The sequence below is a fragment of the Silene latifolia genome, chromosome Y (assembly GCF_048544455.1).
Source record: "Silene latifolia isolate original U9 population chromosome Y, ASM4854445v1, whole genome shotgun sequence".
Lineage (NCBI taxonomy): Eukaryota > Viridiplantae > Streptophyta > Magnoliopsida > Caryophyllales > Caryophyllaceae > Silene > Silene latifolia.
The window spans coordinates 225,397,217-225,412,608 of record NC_133538.1 but is presented as its reverse complement, the minus strand read 5'-3'; the positions used below and the strand labels follow the sequence as shown (position 1 = coordinate 225,412,608).

Here is a 15,392-nt window from a genome sequence, read left to right as displayed (position 1 = left end):
AAACTCATAATGCCCTACATGAGTCCTAAAAGCAGTTTTTTGTATATCTTCAGGATGCATTCTAATTTGCCAATAGCCAGACCTCAAATCAATTTTTGAGAATATGCAAGAACCTTGTAATTCATCTAGCAGTTCATCAATAACTGGAATAGGAAATTTATCCTTAACAGTGTTCTTGTTTAGCTCCCTATAGTCCACACAAAACCTCCATGTGCCATCTTTTTTCTTAACCATGACAACAGGAGAAGAAAATGGACTCTGACTGGGCTGAACAACACCAGTTTCCAGCATTTCCTTAGTGATTGTTTCAATAGCATTGTTTTGCACCATAGGATACCTATATGGTCTAACATTTATGGGTGCTACTCCAGGATTAAGATGAATCCTATGGTCATGATTCCTATGGGGTGGTAATGCTTTTGGTTCAAGAAATATGTCCTCAAATTCAAGTAAAACCCTTTGAATTTCAGCAGGTACAAGAGATACCTGATCGTGTGTTGGTACTGGTGGAGCTGATGATGACTTTGGTTTCACTTGAATAGCAAAGAACTGACCACTGTCATGTCCTTCCTTCCTACCCATTTCAGCAGACAACTTCCTCCCAGATATCCATTTCAGACTTCCATTTGTGATGCCCCTAAGGATCACCCTCCTCCCTTGGTACATGAATTCCATCTTTAATTGATCAAAATCCCATATCACTGGCCCCAAAGAAGAGAGCCATTGGACTCCTAGCACCATTTCACACCCACCTAAAGGGACGATCATCACATCAGTTGTAAATTCAACCCCATGTAGCTGCCACCTGAACCCTTTGCATATCTTTGTAGTAACAATCTTTTCCCCATTCGCAACAGAAACTTCTAGTGGGTATGAGGATGTGATCTTGCATCCAAGCTTCTGTGCAACATTCTCATCACAGAAGTTATGTGTGCTTCCTGAATCAATGAGAATATGGACAGCATTATGCTTGACTTTGCCTTGTACTCTCATAGTTTGGTAGGAAGTATGACCAGAAATCGCATTCAGTGATATCACAGGCTGTTCTTCCCCAAATTCTTCAATCACACTTTCATTTTTTTCAATGAATTCAGGGATATCCATATTATCATTTGTACCTCCTTCCTCGTCCTCTAACTCCATAGGGACTAACACCATATTATAGAGTCTCCCCTTGCATTTGTGCCCTGGAACATATGGTTCATCACATTGAAAGCACAAATTCTTCTTCCTTTTATCATCAACCTCAGCAGGTGTTAATCTTTTGAAATTAGTGGGTCTTTGATTAGTTAATCCCTGGTTTGATCTTTGGAATGGTTGGGAAAACCTGGTATTAGTGTTATTTTGGAAACTGGTTGCAGGGTTCTTGCTAAAACCTTGACTGGTAAGCCTATTAGGGTTTATCTCAGCTTTGTTACCCAAGGTTCTAGCTGCAGCCAAGCTTTCCTCTTGACACCTTGCTAGCTCTACTGCCTCTGCCATGGTTGTAGGTTTCAAAGCTCTCACAAAGGGCTTAACCATGGGTTTCAATCCTCCGATGAAACTATCCAAGAAATAATTTTCAGGCAACAATGCATTTCTTTGTAACATCAACCCCCTCAGATTTTCAAAGGTGTCCAGATAATCCTCTAAAGACCCTTTTTGCTGCAATTTATTGAACTCTTCTACCACATTACTACCCAAATTCTCCTTAAATCGAGCACACAAATCCATTACAAAATCATCCCATTCCACATTTGGTCTTATGGTCATATAACTGTGTACCCAAGACTCTGCCTTACCCACCATATACAAAGAAGCCATACATACTTTCTGACTCTCTACCACTTTACACAGGTCAAAGTATCTTTTACATTTTTTTACCCAAATCCTGGGATTACTACCATCGAAAACAGGGAATTCCAATTTAGGTATAAGATTGAAAGTTCTAGGAGGATTACCCTCATGGTAGTTTTCATGGTTTCTTGGCTCATGATTTCTTGGTGGATTTGGCAAAATAGGAAGCCTGTTAATCAATTCCCGCAGCTGAATACCCAGTTCCGCCATGTTTTGCTGTTGTTGTTGCTGGAGATCATGCTGCTGTTGCAATTGTTGCTCAATTGATTCCAACCTTTCATCCATTTGTGCAGATAATTGGAGAACAGTAAGCTTCGCCAGTGCAATAATGGTGACGCAAAGCTTTGTTAATGGCGGCAATGAACAGAAAGAAAAAGATATTCAGGACCCTAGAGTCTCGATACCAATTGTAATGAATTGGGATTTCTTATTGAAATCGGAAATTCTTTACATAAATTGGGGCAAATTGAAGGAGAAATTCTCGAACAAATTGTATTTATTATAGAAGGAAATTGAGAGAGGATTACAGAGATTTTGTAGAAGAGAAAGGAAATGAATTACAAAATGAATGAATGACTACACAGTGTAAAGTTTGTTATATATAGTAAGAGTAGTAACAACTTTATTATTTCTATAACCACTTGTAACTAACTTCTCAACAACTTGCTGACGTGGCTTGAGTTTGTTAGCTGGTTTGTTGCATACCCTTAGGTACACGAGTATACTGCTATGGATACACATACACAGAGAGTTTATCTGCCTTTGATGTTGCAGCAACTCATGGTGGCTTTCTTATTGAAGGAGCAAAGGGTAAGTCAAATGAGAGCCATAGAGATAACAAGAAGGGGGCTCTAATGACTGATAGCATGCGTAAAAACCAGTTAGTTGGGGGCTTGAAGATTGAAGAGAAACCAAAAGCTAAAACAAAGCAAAAATCTTCTGCCACTCGGTTATTATCTAGTTCAATTCAGCAGCAAGTTCCTGGAAACGAGAGGGATGGGAATGTGTGGCTGCCATCATCTTTTAATGATTCAAAAGATACTTTTATTAACTCTGAGGAGGCTATTGATTTTGATTCAATTGCACAAAATGAGAACGGCGCGCCTGATGATCTAAACGATTGGTTCAAAGATTTGCCAGCTTGTGATTTTACTGGTTGTCTGGATATTCCAATGGACGACCTCAGTATGGTGCTTTGATAGTATATATGGTTAGTATATATAAACAGTATGTGTAAATTTTGTTACTGTATTATTTTGTCCGGGCTCAATCAAGGAAGGCGTAAATGTACTTAATTATTGATCTGATTGATTATCACTTCTGTTCTTGCTATTTGCAAAAGAGTTGCCTTTATTTTTCTTCAGTTCTTTTACTGTTCTCAGTTTGTTTCGATTTGTTTTCTTCAGTTTTTTTACCATTCTCTAGGTAGTGGTAGTAGTGGCGGTGGTGGTGGGGCCAGTGGTGGCGGTGGATTGAGGCTGTCCAGGGAGGCTAGAATTGTGGCAGTGGTAGGGCAGTGGTGGTGGTGGCGGAGGTGGATACACAAAATAGCACCTAGATACACATAATATCGGCCCGGATACACATGGTATTACTACGGGATACATGTGTATCTAGTAGTTATATCATGTGTATATGGAAGTACTAACTTGTGATCTCAAGAATTTAAAGAAGTGTGTCGACTTGGCGGAGATGTGTATCTAACAAGTTAAAAGAGTGTATCTAGCAAGGTAAAGACATGTATCTAGCAATCTAGAGAATTGTACCTGACTTGGCGGAGATGTGTATCTAACAAGGTAAAAGAGTGTATCTAGCAAGGTTACGATGTTGAGTTCTTCATGCAATTACTTCACCTTGTGCATTTGTGCTTTGCGTCAGGAATCTGATGGGTGAATGCTTGGGAAGCTTAAGTGTAAAAGAACTGAAGCAAGTGGAGACTAGGCTTGAAAGAGGCATCTCAAGAATTAGATCTAAGAAGGTAACATTTCCCATATTTATAGTTCAGGTAATCAACTTCTGCAATTGCCACTTCCAATCTAATATTCTACTGACAATAACTTGGCATTAATCTGGTGGGTGCAGCATGAATTACTCCTTGCTGACATCGAGTTCTTGCAGAAAAGGGTCAGTTTTTCCTATTGCCTTTAAAAACTCATTACTCAGACCGGTTAGAAACACAGTATTTGATATGAGTGGCCGAGTGGGTGCTCAAGACAGTGAAGAGACAGACTCGGCTATTTTATGAAAACGACCACCAGTATAGTTTTCGTTTAAAATCAAGTTCTATACCTTAACACGATAAATGTTATTCTAACATGTCAATTCCTAACACTGTTCGGACAGTGGTCTAATGCATTTTATGAAGTTGCAACCATATTTTGATAGGTTGTAAGCATCATTTACGGTTTCAGTGATCAAGATTAACATTGTAAACAATCTTTAATATCATGGATAAAGTATATACTACATTGCAGGAATGCAGGTTGCAGTATCACTGTAATCACGAGTTCACGACCAATACCGAAAGTTATCTTACGTTTTCGACAAAAACTTGAGTATAAAATACTCTGTAATGTTTAACAGATCTTCTCTGAGCTCTGAACCATTCGATGTTTTTATGATAACAGGAGATTGAGCTGGAACATGAAAATGTATTTCTCAAAGGAAAGGTATATGTGTATATGCATCAATATTTACAGTACACTTGTTATTTTGTGGTTTCATTTGAGCCTGAATCTCATATTAGACATCCTAATTAAACTAGAAGATATCTGAAGTCGAGGCGCTCCAACAAGTAAATCCGAACCAAGATTTGAGTGCATTCCATCATTTCCATGGTTTTGTGCACAGAGATCACATTATGGATCAAAGCATGATACAGCATAGCAGTGCATTCTCTAATCCTGACAAAAAGTTTCTCAATCTCAGGTAAACTCTAACTCAAAACTACAAGTATCGGGCACACAACGATGTTTACTGTTGATGATAGAATACACAAATACAGACCTATCCAAAAGAGGACATTCGTGTCTGTTTTAAGTGTGTGCATATCGGGTCATTCTGGGTCACTTGTAGACAGAGTACATATTCAATACGGATCTTACCACAACCACCTTTGTATTTGCAGTTGAGCAGGTTTTCTTGATACCGAATGTAGACACTGCATCATCTACAAGCATGTAATGACGACAATTCTCTTCTTTGCAGTCTGGAGTTATATTGAAAATAAGATCAATTGTGCTGAAAATTTGATATTAAACGCACAGAAAAAACAGATTAATTATTGCTCATGTATTATTATTTATATAGCGGCCGATTTGAGTAAATGGCTTACCGGAGATAATAACTTTTGTTGTGGACAGACAAGGATTGTATGTTAAATATAATGCGTATTATACTCGTCAGTCGACTATTAGCCGGAAAATTACCATGTTCTTCACTAGTTGTTTCTGCCTTCAATTGCCATGGACGTTGTTCCCTTCTTCTTTTGTTTCATAGATCGATGTTTTATCAAAATATAAAACCACTCATTATCATTAACATGCAAAAAGGGGATTAATACTCAATTTTCGGCAGAATGGCCCTTGTGCCGTGACACACTGCTTTATGCAACATTTCTCATCTCTATATCTTACTTCATTATATAGACACAGCTGACCTCTCAGCTTACACTATAACAATCAGTTTACCGCAAAAACTGTATTTTGACAACAAGAAATTAACCTCGAACTTATGCTTCAGTCTCAAATAAGTTTTCCAATCCATCCTCAAACTCAAGCATTGATTAACCCTCTTGATTCCAATTACATACAATTATCCGCATTTGGACACAGTTCAGGGTCACGGTCGGGTTATTCCAAGTTCATTTCATCCAGATCAGGACAGATCTGGTTTCAATGTACTTCAAATAAGTCGTTCAAAGTATTGAGTCGGTTTCACTAAGTTCGTGTCCAAATGAAACCAAGTTCGTGTCCAAATATGCGTCCGGTCATCTAAATAGGACCATTCTAGCAACGGCTATGGACACGTAACATATTCATTTAGTTTACTTGCCAACCACTGCAAGTTCAGATTCAGATTCACCCCATGCGTAATAAAGCAACCCGTAACTTTTATTACAATCCCTCTAGATAAAACAATCATTGCAAGTATTTTTGCATCTAGATCAAGAGAGATCTCCCAATTTGAATGTACTTCAATCAAGTCATCGAAGAGTATGATACAGTTTGACTCACGTACCTGTGTCCCGAGTATAAAAGCGGAGCGGTCATATCCAGCCAAGTATATGGACACGTACATTTAGTCATCAACCATACACTTTACGATAAAATTAAGATCTGACTGCTTAGATAAATAAATTCCGCATCACGGGGAAAGGGATCAACAACATTACAAATTTCTCATTTAAAAGTTCACTCTCTGGAATTTGTAACCACTACATGAAAATGTTTCTTCCCCGCAGGCAAAACTGACATTAAAAAAAAAAGGATAAAAACCGTCATAAAACAGATTAGATAACAAAAATGCTTACTAAAGTCATTTTCGAATATTTTGATAGAACAGGGTAAACCAATTTGAATCTTAGACCACCCAGTTGTGCAACTGTTTCTTGATATCGGGCTATGGAAAAACAACTGAATCACTTGAAACACTTGGCATCAACCAACTCTTCACCCTCAAAGGGCTCGCAATCCTCGATCATTTGGTTGACACGCTCCTTCTGAACTTCGTCATTAATGTCCACCTTGGTCCACTCATACAGCTCCATGTCATAGCATTCATCCATCACAAACTGGGGAATCTCAGTCCCACGGAAAAGCCAGAGCCCCTTCACCTTGAATGGCGCAGAACCAATAATCAGCATCTTCCCAAAAGCATATTTGCGGGCCAGATCCATCCTCTGCAAGAACCCGCCTACTTTGTTCATGGTCACAAATGAGACTGTGTTCTCATCATTGTACTTGTAGTCACAGAACCACAAAGAGTAGCCCTCTGGATCATACCCTGTCCCAGAATCCTGCCAAGTGAAGATATATGTAAGAATATGCTTACAACGTGGGATTATATGACTAGCCCATTAAAAGTCCAATAGTATAGCCGATAGCACTCAAGTGGAAACATAATTAAAGTTACTACATTGTTGAGCAAGCATCTAAAGATACCCATCCAATGGTAAATAGTAAAAACAAGCAGCAAGATTTGTCCACTTTTCCCTTGCTATAGCTCCAGCTTTTCTTATTACTTCCCATACCCGACTACCCGTGTCCAACACGACACCCGGACATGTATCAGACTTAGATACCATAATTTAAGCCAAAACATGGTAATTCATAAAAAAGAGTCGGACGACACTTGCAACACATCCACGTCGTATCATACTAAATGAGTCCAAGTAACATATAGCTCACTTGTCAAGAATTAGAAGTACTTCATGAAATGCAGGCAGTCTACAATACGAAAGACTCAAAGTACAGATGCCCTACTATTATCTCTAGTTACAAAGTCATGGTAGCCCCATGTGATGGGGCATGTCAAATTTGAGCAACAAAGCCCAATGGAATCAGACAAATACAGCATAAGTAAAGATTCTCAACAAGTGCAGATTAACAACATAGAGAGGTACAGAATATGACCGTATCAATAGTTGCATTGAGAGGGGCATGCAAATTAGAGGGCTATTCTACTAAACAATACATTCTGGAGGGATATATACTCCTTTCCAAAAAAGAGTGTATCTAGCAAGGTTACGATGTTGTATAACCAAATATAACCAAATTCTGTACCTTAAACACCAACAGTCTTCTGATTCTCATAACACCGCCGCTTCACGCCTTCACCTGCATCTCATACACTACTTCACTCTTCTGATTCTCATAATCCGTCTTCCCATCACTTCCAAGTATAACCAAATTCTGTACCTTAAACACCAACAGTCCAAACGATGTCGTATTCTTATATCCCGGGTAAAATGTGGTTCCTTTAACGGTCTGTGGTTTGGATTTGATTCTTAGCCTTCTCCTTTTCAATTATACAAATCTCATACTGAAAGAGAATAATCTCACCTTTGAAGTATCAGACAAGGTGTAGACAAGGTGTGTTGCTGTTTTTCCGGATAAACAAGGATTCCTTGTGCGTGCATAATTTGTTATGTCATTTGCATGCATGATTACACTGATAGCTTACTAAGACTAAACTTTTGATAATCTATTGCTTAAAAGATACACATGGTATTACTACTATATACACAAATCGATTTGTGTATCCAGTAGTAATACCACGTGTATCCGGACTGGTATTTCGTGTATCCACGATCAAAAGATAAACTACGACCACCAAACTGGCCATCACAACCACCAACACTACCACCGCCACACCTACTTCCCTGGACTAACCCCACAACAAGCCCCGACCCCGCCATCAGCCCCGACAACCACTTGAACCCACATCAGCGACATCACTGGTGACATAAACGACCACCTCACACCGCGACGGGGACATCACCCGTCACCACAATACACCACAACATACATCTCCAAGGCCACGATCAGGCCAAATTATAACCCAAAAACGATTAAAAAAATAAAATTTATAATGATCAATTTTTATAAACCTAATTTTTAATTAGAATTCATACCTAAATATCAATTTTCAGAGATTAAAATAAGAATTGAAGCTCACCTTTCTTCTATAATAGACTGAAATCTGTTCTTGGGTGGTAGAAGCGGCGGTGGACATGGCGGCCGACGGTGGAAGTAGCGGCCGACGGTGGAAGTGTGAGAGGCGATGGAAGTAGAGTGTTTGTGGTGGTTTGGTGTTGAATTGTTTTAGTTTGGCAGAGAAATAAAAAATAGCGTTTGAGAATGACTTTAATAGGTCAGTTCGTACGGTTCTGCACCGTTTTTAGTTACACTTTGTACAATTCTATATATATATATATATATATATATATATATATATATATATATATAGAGAGAGAGAGAGAAAGAGAGAGAGAGAGAGGAGTTCTAATGAGTCCACCTCTGCCATTGAGTCCCTAAGTCCTTGTAAGGGCCATTGGATGGACTCAATGGATGGTTGAGATGGATGGAGAGGAAAATGATTAAGGACAATTAAAAAGAAAAAGGAAAAAAATGTGGATAGTTGGATTGAAATGGATGGTTGAGATTGAAAATAACAAAAAAATATTCTCACTAATCTTTTTCTATCATATAATTAATTGTTTTTTCACTCTTTAATCACTAATTTAATCACGTTTGAGTGATTAATGAGTGTAAATGTGATATTGTTGGAGTTTTACGAGTGTAACTGTAACTTGTAGAAGTGTAAATGTGATATTTTAAGGCGGTTTTTTGTAACTCTGATATTGTAGGAATTTTATGAGTGTAAATGTAAGTTGTAGGAGTGTAAATGTAATCTTTTAAGGCGGTTTTTGTATATAAAATTTTTGAATTTATACAAATATAAAATTTTACAAGTGTAACTGTAACATTTTACCAGTGTAAATTTGAAGTTTTTCGAGTGTAATTCTGATTTTGTTGTAACGAAAATTTTGAATTTATATAATTTTAACATTTTACAAGAATAACTTTGATGTTTTATAAGTGTAATTTTGAATTTTTTATGACGAAAAATTTGAATTTATATAATTTTAACATTTTACGTACTAGTGTAACTTTCATGTTTTACGAGGGTAAATGTAATATTTTAAGAGTGTAAATTTGATTTTTTAGGCAATTTTCTATATAAAAATTGGAATTTATATAATCTTAACATGCTACGAGTGTAAATTTGATGCTTTACGAGTGTAAATGTAGTATTTTAAGTATAAACTTGAAGGTATACGAGTGTAAATTTGAATCTTTACGAGTGTAAATTTAATGTTTTACAAGTGTAACTTTCGTCCTTTGAGTGTAACTTTGGTCCTTTACGAGTGTAACTTTGGTCCTTTATGAGTGTAACTGTAGTCCGACCACCAACAAACATCATAAAAAGAGATCTGAAACAAAAACAATAGAATACAAGTGTAACTCTGAGGAAATACGAGTGTAACTCTGATGAAATACGAGTGTAAATATTAAAACAATATATATAACAAGACGAATTTAAACAAGCCGTAATTAAAAAAATATATAAAACAAAAAGAGATTTGAAAAAAATATAAAACTAGTGTAAATTTAAGGAAATACGAGTGTAAATCTTAGGAAATACAAGTGTAAATTTAAAGAAATACGAGTGTAAATGTGAGAAAATACAAGTGTAAATTTAAAGAAATACGAGTGTAACTGTAAAAGAACACAACAAAACCAGATCTGAAACCACCAAAGTATAACTTTGACATAATAAAATATAAGTGTAAATCTGAAAAAATAATATAATAAGAGATATTTAACAAGACGAGATTTTAAAATACAAAACAAAGCGATATTTAAAATACGAAAACTGAAAAATATATACTTCCTATTTTCCAGATCTGGGTTTGAATATGAACAAAACCTACTTGAATATAAACAAACTCCCACAACAAACCAAAACACCATGTTTTTATGTATTATAACACCACTTATTCAAAAAAAAAAGGCGACACACGACACAACAACCACCCAACCAAAATGTATAAACAGTAAAAAATCCAAAAAAAACGAAAATATGAAACAAGATCTCAAAAAACAAATTTGAAATAAAAAAAGAAATCGACAGAACCAAAAATAAGGAGGAGATCGCGTGGTAGCGGCGGATCTAGGCTACCGTCGATGGTGTTCAGAGGGAGAGTGGTGCGGTGGTGCAGAGGATGGTGGTTGTGTTCGAATGGTGGGAGACGAATGAATGAGGTGATGATGGGGTTTTCAGGCTAGTGTTTGTTGTGGTTGGTGGTCGGCGTGGTGTTGTTGCGAGGACGTGAGGTGGCGAGGGTCGCGCGTGGTAGATCTGGCCGGAAAAGGAAAGAGGAGGAGGCGGATCTGGCCGGAAAAGGGAAGAGGATGAGGTGGCAGGGTGGTTTATGGCTCCGATGTGCGGTCGTTGGTGGTGCGGTCGTTGGTGGTCGGGGTTGTGGCTCCGGTGTGTCGTCGTCGGTGGCACGATGGTGGCCGGAGTTGGTGAGGAAGAGAGGTTTTTTTGGGGGGATTTTGAATGATTTTAATTTATTTGTTTTTTTATTTTATTGGTTTTTTGAGAGAGAAAGTGAAGGATTTTTGTGAGATGAGAGATGAGTGGGTGTGAAAATAAATTATATATAGTGATTAGTTTTTAACTAGTGATTAATTGTGTGATTATGAGAAAGAGTGTTAAAATACTCATTATTGATCCTGAGTGTAAATGTGATTTAAGCCCTCCATCTTCCTCATCTAAGGGCTCTAGATAGAACTTATGGACTCAACAAAAAGAGATACACTCATTAGATCTCATATATATATATATATATATATATATATATATATATATATATATATATATATATATATATATATATATATATGGCCGAGATCACTGGCCGAGATCACAAGCAATTCACCCCACATCTCCCTCCCATCTTCATCCATCCAACAAACTAATCTGCCTAACCAACTATTCACAGTAAGCCATCGCCGGTAGCCACCACAACCAACACCGTTGACATCACCATCTGACCCATATGTTACCGACGAGGTCACCGACCACCCTGTACGACGCCGACGACAACGAACCACCCTGCACAGCTGCACTGCCCTAATATGCTGCCGAACTGACACCTTCCTCACCACCATCACAACCGCACTAACCTTATTTGGTGCGTCTTTCCGGCCGGCAAACACCTCCCTCCACCTTGTATTTTCCATCGCCGTCGCTATCAAATCATTTGGCGAAAATCACCGTTATCACCTCTTGTTTTTTAGATCAATCAATTTTCAATTGTGAAAAATCAATAATTTGGAAAAAATCATTGTTATATTGGCATTACTAAAGGATTTTTAGTCCGAAAAAATAATTTTCGGCTGATTGTAGAATGGTGATTTCGATAACGGCGACATCACGCCGGAGATTGGTGGAGAGAAGGCTAATAAGTGGTGATGTGAAGGAAGTTCGGAAGACAACAATTGTTCCCGTAAGGTCTGGTTGGTTCGGTGTTTGTCGCTGGTGTGGTGGTGGCCGCGTTATGGTGATGGGGATAGTGATGGTGGATGCTTATGAAAAATGGGAAGAGGAGCAGTAATTAAGTGTCGATATTAGTATTTAATTCTTTTCATATGCTAATTATTCAATAGCAAATTACTTGAGTATATATTCTCGGATGTATTTGTTACACTATCTTTTGTTCATTGTGTGTGTCTCATTTTTCAAAGAGTGTATTTTCTACTTTTTATCTTTGAAATGGCGTATCGTTTGTTCATTGTGTGTGTGTCATTTTTTTTAAAGTGTTTGTATATTCAACCATTTATCTTTATAATGGTGTATGTGTTCAGTGGCGGATACATAATTTTTTTTGCGGGGTCCTCTTTAGTTAAGCGATTTGAAAAAAAAAATCGTCAAAATCGGACACCCTAGCACAAAGTTATGGTCATTTGAAGTTTTTCGTTTATAAACGTCATGTTTTGTTTCTAATTTGATCGTTATTGGTTATTAATTATTATTATTGTTATTAATGATCGTTTAATAATATACAAAAATCAATGTTGTCAAAATACGTAAAGATGGCGTGATGTAATAAAAAAAAAAAAGGTAATCGTAAAATGGGTCACCGTCACTCAATTTCGAATTACCGATAAAAAATAATGTTATAAAGACATTTAGAGAGGGGCTTAGTTGAAAAGTTAAATAAATATTAAGGATTAGATTAATAATGTGGGGACGGTTTTTAGGAATTTTGATAAGAAAATAGAAATATTCAACTCTAGAAATTACTGTCTAGTACATACTGATAATTGATAAGAGTAGCACATATATCTTTAGATAAATTCATGACTGATAAGTAAATAAAGTAGTGTTTGTTGGTTGACAAGTGGTCAATCAGGGGTCCTATTTATAACTTTAGGGTGTCCTATCATCTATAAGCAACAAGTTCTACAGATTTTTTCTAATCTTTGGGGTGTCCATGGACCCCTATTGTTATAACGTGCGTCCGCCATTGTATGTGTTGTTAATGGAACTAGTATAGTACCATACTATAACATGTCATCTTATATATATAATTAGGGATTTATTTATTGTTGTTGAAAACATTAAAATTATTACCATATGCATTAATTATATTATCAGATACATTAATCATAATTGAGAAAAAGTGTAACTAGAATTGGATGAAATGTATCTGCATCGTTATAAAATGTATCTACAATTCAAGTGAAAACGTCCCTATAATAGTTTAAATTGTATTTGAAATTTGGTAAAAAAAATGCATATATGACACACGGAGTATATTTTAATGTATCTAGGAGTTTTAAAAAAATAGAACAAATGTATGTACTTGTTAAAAAATGTATCTAGTTTAGGTACAAAGCATACCTATGACAATCTAATGTGTGTCTGAAACTTTGTAATAATGTAGATTTATTTAATAATGATGTAGATACACTTTTATTCATCCTAGATATATTTTTTCCTACATAGATACAAAAATACGAACTACCTAAATACACAAAACATTATTCTAGATACACAAATACATGATTTGAATACACGTATATAACATGACTCAAATACACAAAGGTCAACCAAAAAAAAAAAATAAACAAACCAATTAAAAATCCACAAAACAAATCTTAATTTTTAAAGAGGAGGAATCAAAGCTTGTAAAAGGAAGTCAACTAAATCCAAACATTGACCAAGCATTTCACACACTGCATAATACATCCTTATTTGTCAGGACATCATCAGACTATATGCTAGAACTACGGCCTCCCCAAGATGCCTATTTAAGGTAGACCTCCAAAAAGCATATGACATTGTGGAATGGGAATTTCTACATCAAATGCTATATGCTATGAGATTTCCAAGGAAGTTCATTAAATGGATTATGCAGTGTGTGACTACAGCTTCCTATTCACTGAATTTGAATGGAGACATGTTTGGTTTTTTCAAGGGTCAAAGGGGCTTGAGACAAGGAGACCCCCTTTCTCCTCTTATTTTCACTATATGCATGAAGTACCTGACCAGATTACTTGATTATACTACTGAGACTATGGGGTTCCACTATCACCCTCTCTGTAAACCCATGAGGCTTTCTCACCTCATGTTTGCAGACGACCTCCTACTTTTTAGTAAGGGGGATGTGAACTCCATAATGATTTTACTCAGGACATATGCTACCTTCTCTAAAGCTTCTGGATTGAGGTTAAGCAAGGGGAAATCCAATGCTTATTTCAATGGAATGGAAGCTACAGTCAAGAGAGAAATCCTTTAAGTTTCAAGTTGTATTGAAGGCCGTCTCCCTTTCAAATATTTGGGAGTGCCAATCAAAACTACCAGGCTCAATGCCCATGATTGTGCTCCTCTTATTGAGAAGATCACTGCTAAAATTAGGGGACTGGGAGCAAGAAAGCTTTCTTATGCAGGGCGCCTGGTGCTCATTAAAGTTGTTCTAAAAACTTATCACAATTATTGGGCTACAATGTTCATTCTCCCAAGTGGAGTGATAGCCCGCATTGAGACAATTTGCAGAAACTTCCTCTGGGATGGAGGAAGTGAGTATATTAGAACCCCTTTGGTAGCATGGGACAAGGTCTGCAGACCCAAAATAGAAGGGGATTTGGGGCTTAAAAATGACTCTGTGTGGAACAAAGCAGCGTTGGGCAAGTTAGTGTGGTGGATTTCTCATAAAGCTGATCATTTATGGGTTAAGTGGATCAACCACACGTATCTCAAAGGGCAAGAATGGCATGGTTACTGTCCCACATCCGACACTAGCTGGTATTGGAGGAAACTTTGTCAAGTTAGAGATCGACTTAAAGACTGGACAGAGCAAGGAGAAGGGGATTATTACATAGCTAAAGGATATGATTTCCTCAGAGAGAAAACTCAGGAGGTGCAATGGTCAAATATGGTTTGGAACCAGTTGACGATACCCAAGCATAGCTTGGTAGCTTGGCTTTATCATCACAAAGCTCTTACTACTAATGCAAAGCTTAAAGATATTGGCATTACCTCAGACGATACCTGCTATATCTGTGGAGTAGGAGCGGAACAGCCGGATCATCTCTTCTTTTCCTGCAGCTACAGTAATAATATAGTTAGTATCGTGGAGATTTGGTTAGGCATTCAATTACCTCGACAAAATTTGTTAGATTGGAGAATCCAATTCCATGGATCCGGGTATAAGAGAGATGTCGTCAATGGCGTTCTTAATGCTCTTATCTATTCCATTTGGAGGCAAAGGAACACATGCAAGTTTGAGATGCAGCTGCTAAGACCTCATAAAGTCGCTGAAAACATAATCAAGGATCTCAAGATTAGGATTGATCAAACACAGAAGAGATCGAAGAGAAAGGAGGATGACTGGACGAGATTATTGTGTGGGCGATGATGATTGCTTGGTAGACTACAGTAGGATGGAGGAGGAAGACGATGGGTCGTTCTAACTAGAT

General features: G+C 37.2%; 3 protein-coding genes across 5 annotated transcripts; 2 read left to right on the top strand and 1 right to left on the bottom strand.

Annotated features, from left to right (window-relative positions):
* Window positions 1–3,528: 3,528 nt before the first annotated feature.
* On the top strand, window positions 3,529–5,275 carry LOC141634160 (agamous-like MADS-box protein AGL11). Of its 2 annotated transcripts, none has more exons than XM_074446436.1 (6): window positions 3,529–3,632; window positions 3,715–3,814; window positions 3,919–3,960; window positions 4,464–4,505; window positions 4,604–4,764; window positions 4,964–5,275. In XM_074446436.1, exons 2-6 carry the CDS (start codon window positions 3,722–3,724, stop codon window positions 4,965–4,967), a joined length of 342 nt encoding a protein of 113 aa, XP_074302537.1. In that variant the 5' UTR covers window positions 3,529–3,632; window positions 3,715–3,721; the 3' UTR covers window positions 4,968–5,275. The 2 variants fall into 2 exon arrangements, with proteins under 2 accessions (XP_074302537.1, XP_074302536.1); XM_074446435.1 differs by having other exon boundaries at window positions 4,601–4,764.
* A 938-nt stretch (window positions 5,276–6,213) lies between these two features.
* Window positions 6,214–8,668, bottom strand: LOC141633825 (elongation factor 1-gamma 3-like). Of its 2 annotated transcripts, none has more exons than XM_074446218.1 (2): window positions 8,515–8,668; window positions 6,214–6,853 (listed from the first exon to the last, which is right to left on the bottom strand). In XM_074446218.1, the coding sequence occupies exons 1-2, from the start codon at window positions 8,569–8,571 to the stop codon at window positions 6,476–6,478; spliced, it is 435 nt and encodes a 144-aa protein (XP_074302319.1). In that variant the 5' UTR covers window positions 8,572–8,668; the 3' UTR covers window positions 6,214–6,475. The 2 variants fall into 2 exon arrangements, with proteins under 2 accessions (XP_074302319.1, XP_074302320.1); XM_074446219.1 differs by lacking the exon at window positions 8,515–8,668 and adding an exon at window positions 7,620–7,751.
* Window positions 8,669–14,419: 5,751 nt separating this feature from the next.
* LOC141630157 (uncharacterized) lies at window positions 14,420–15,331 on the top strand. The gene has a single exon (XM_074443024.1). It carries the CDS (start codon window positions 14,420–14,422, stop codon window positions 15,329–15,331), a length of 912 nt encoding a protein of 303 aa, XP_074299125.1.
* Window positions 15,332–15,392: the final 61 nt, after the last annotated feature.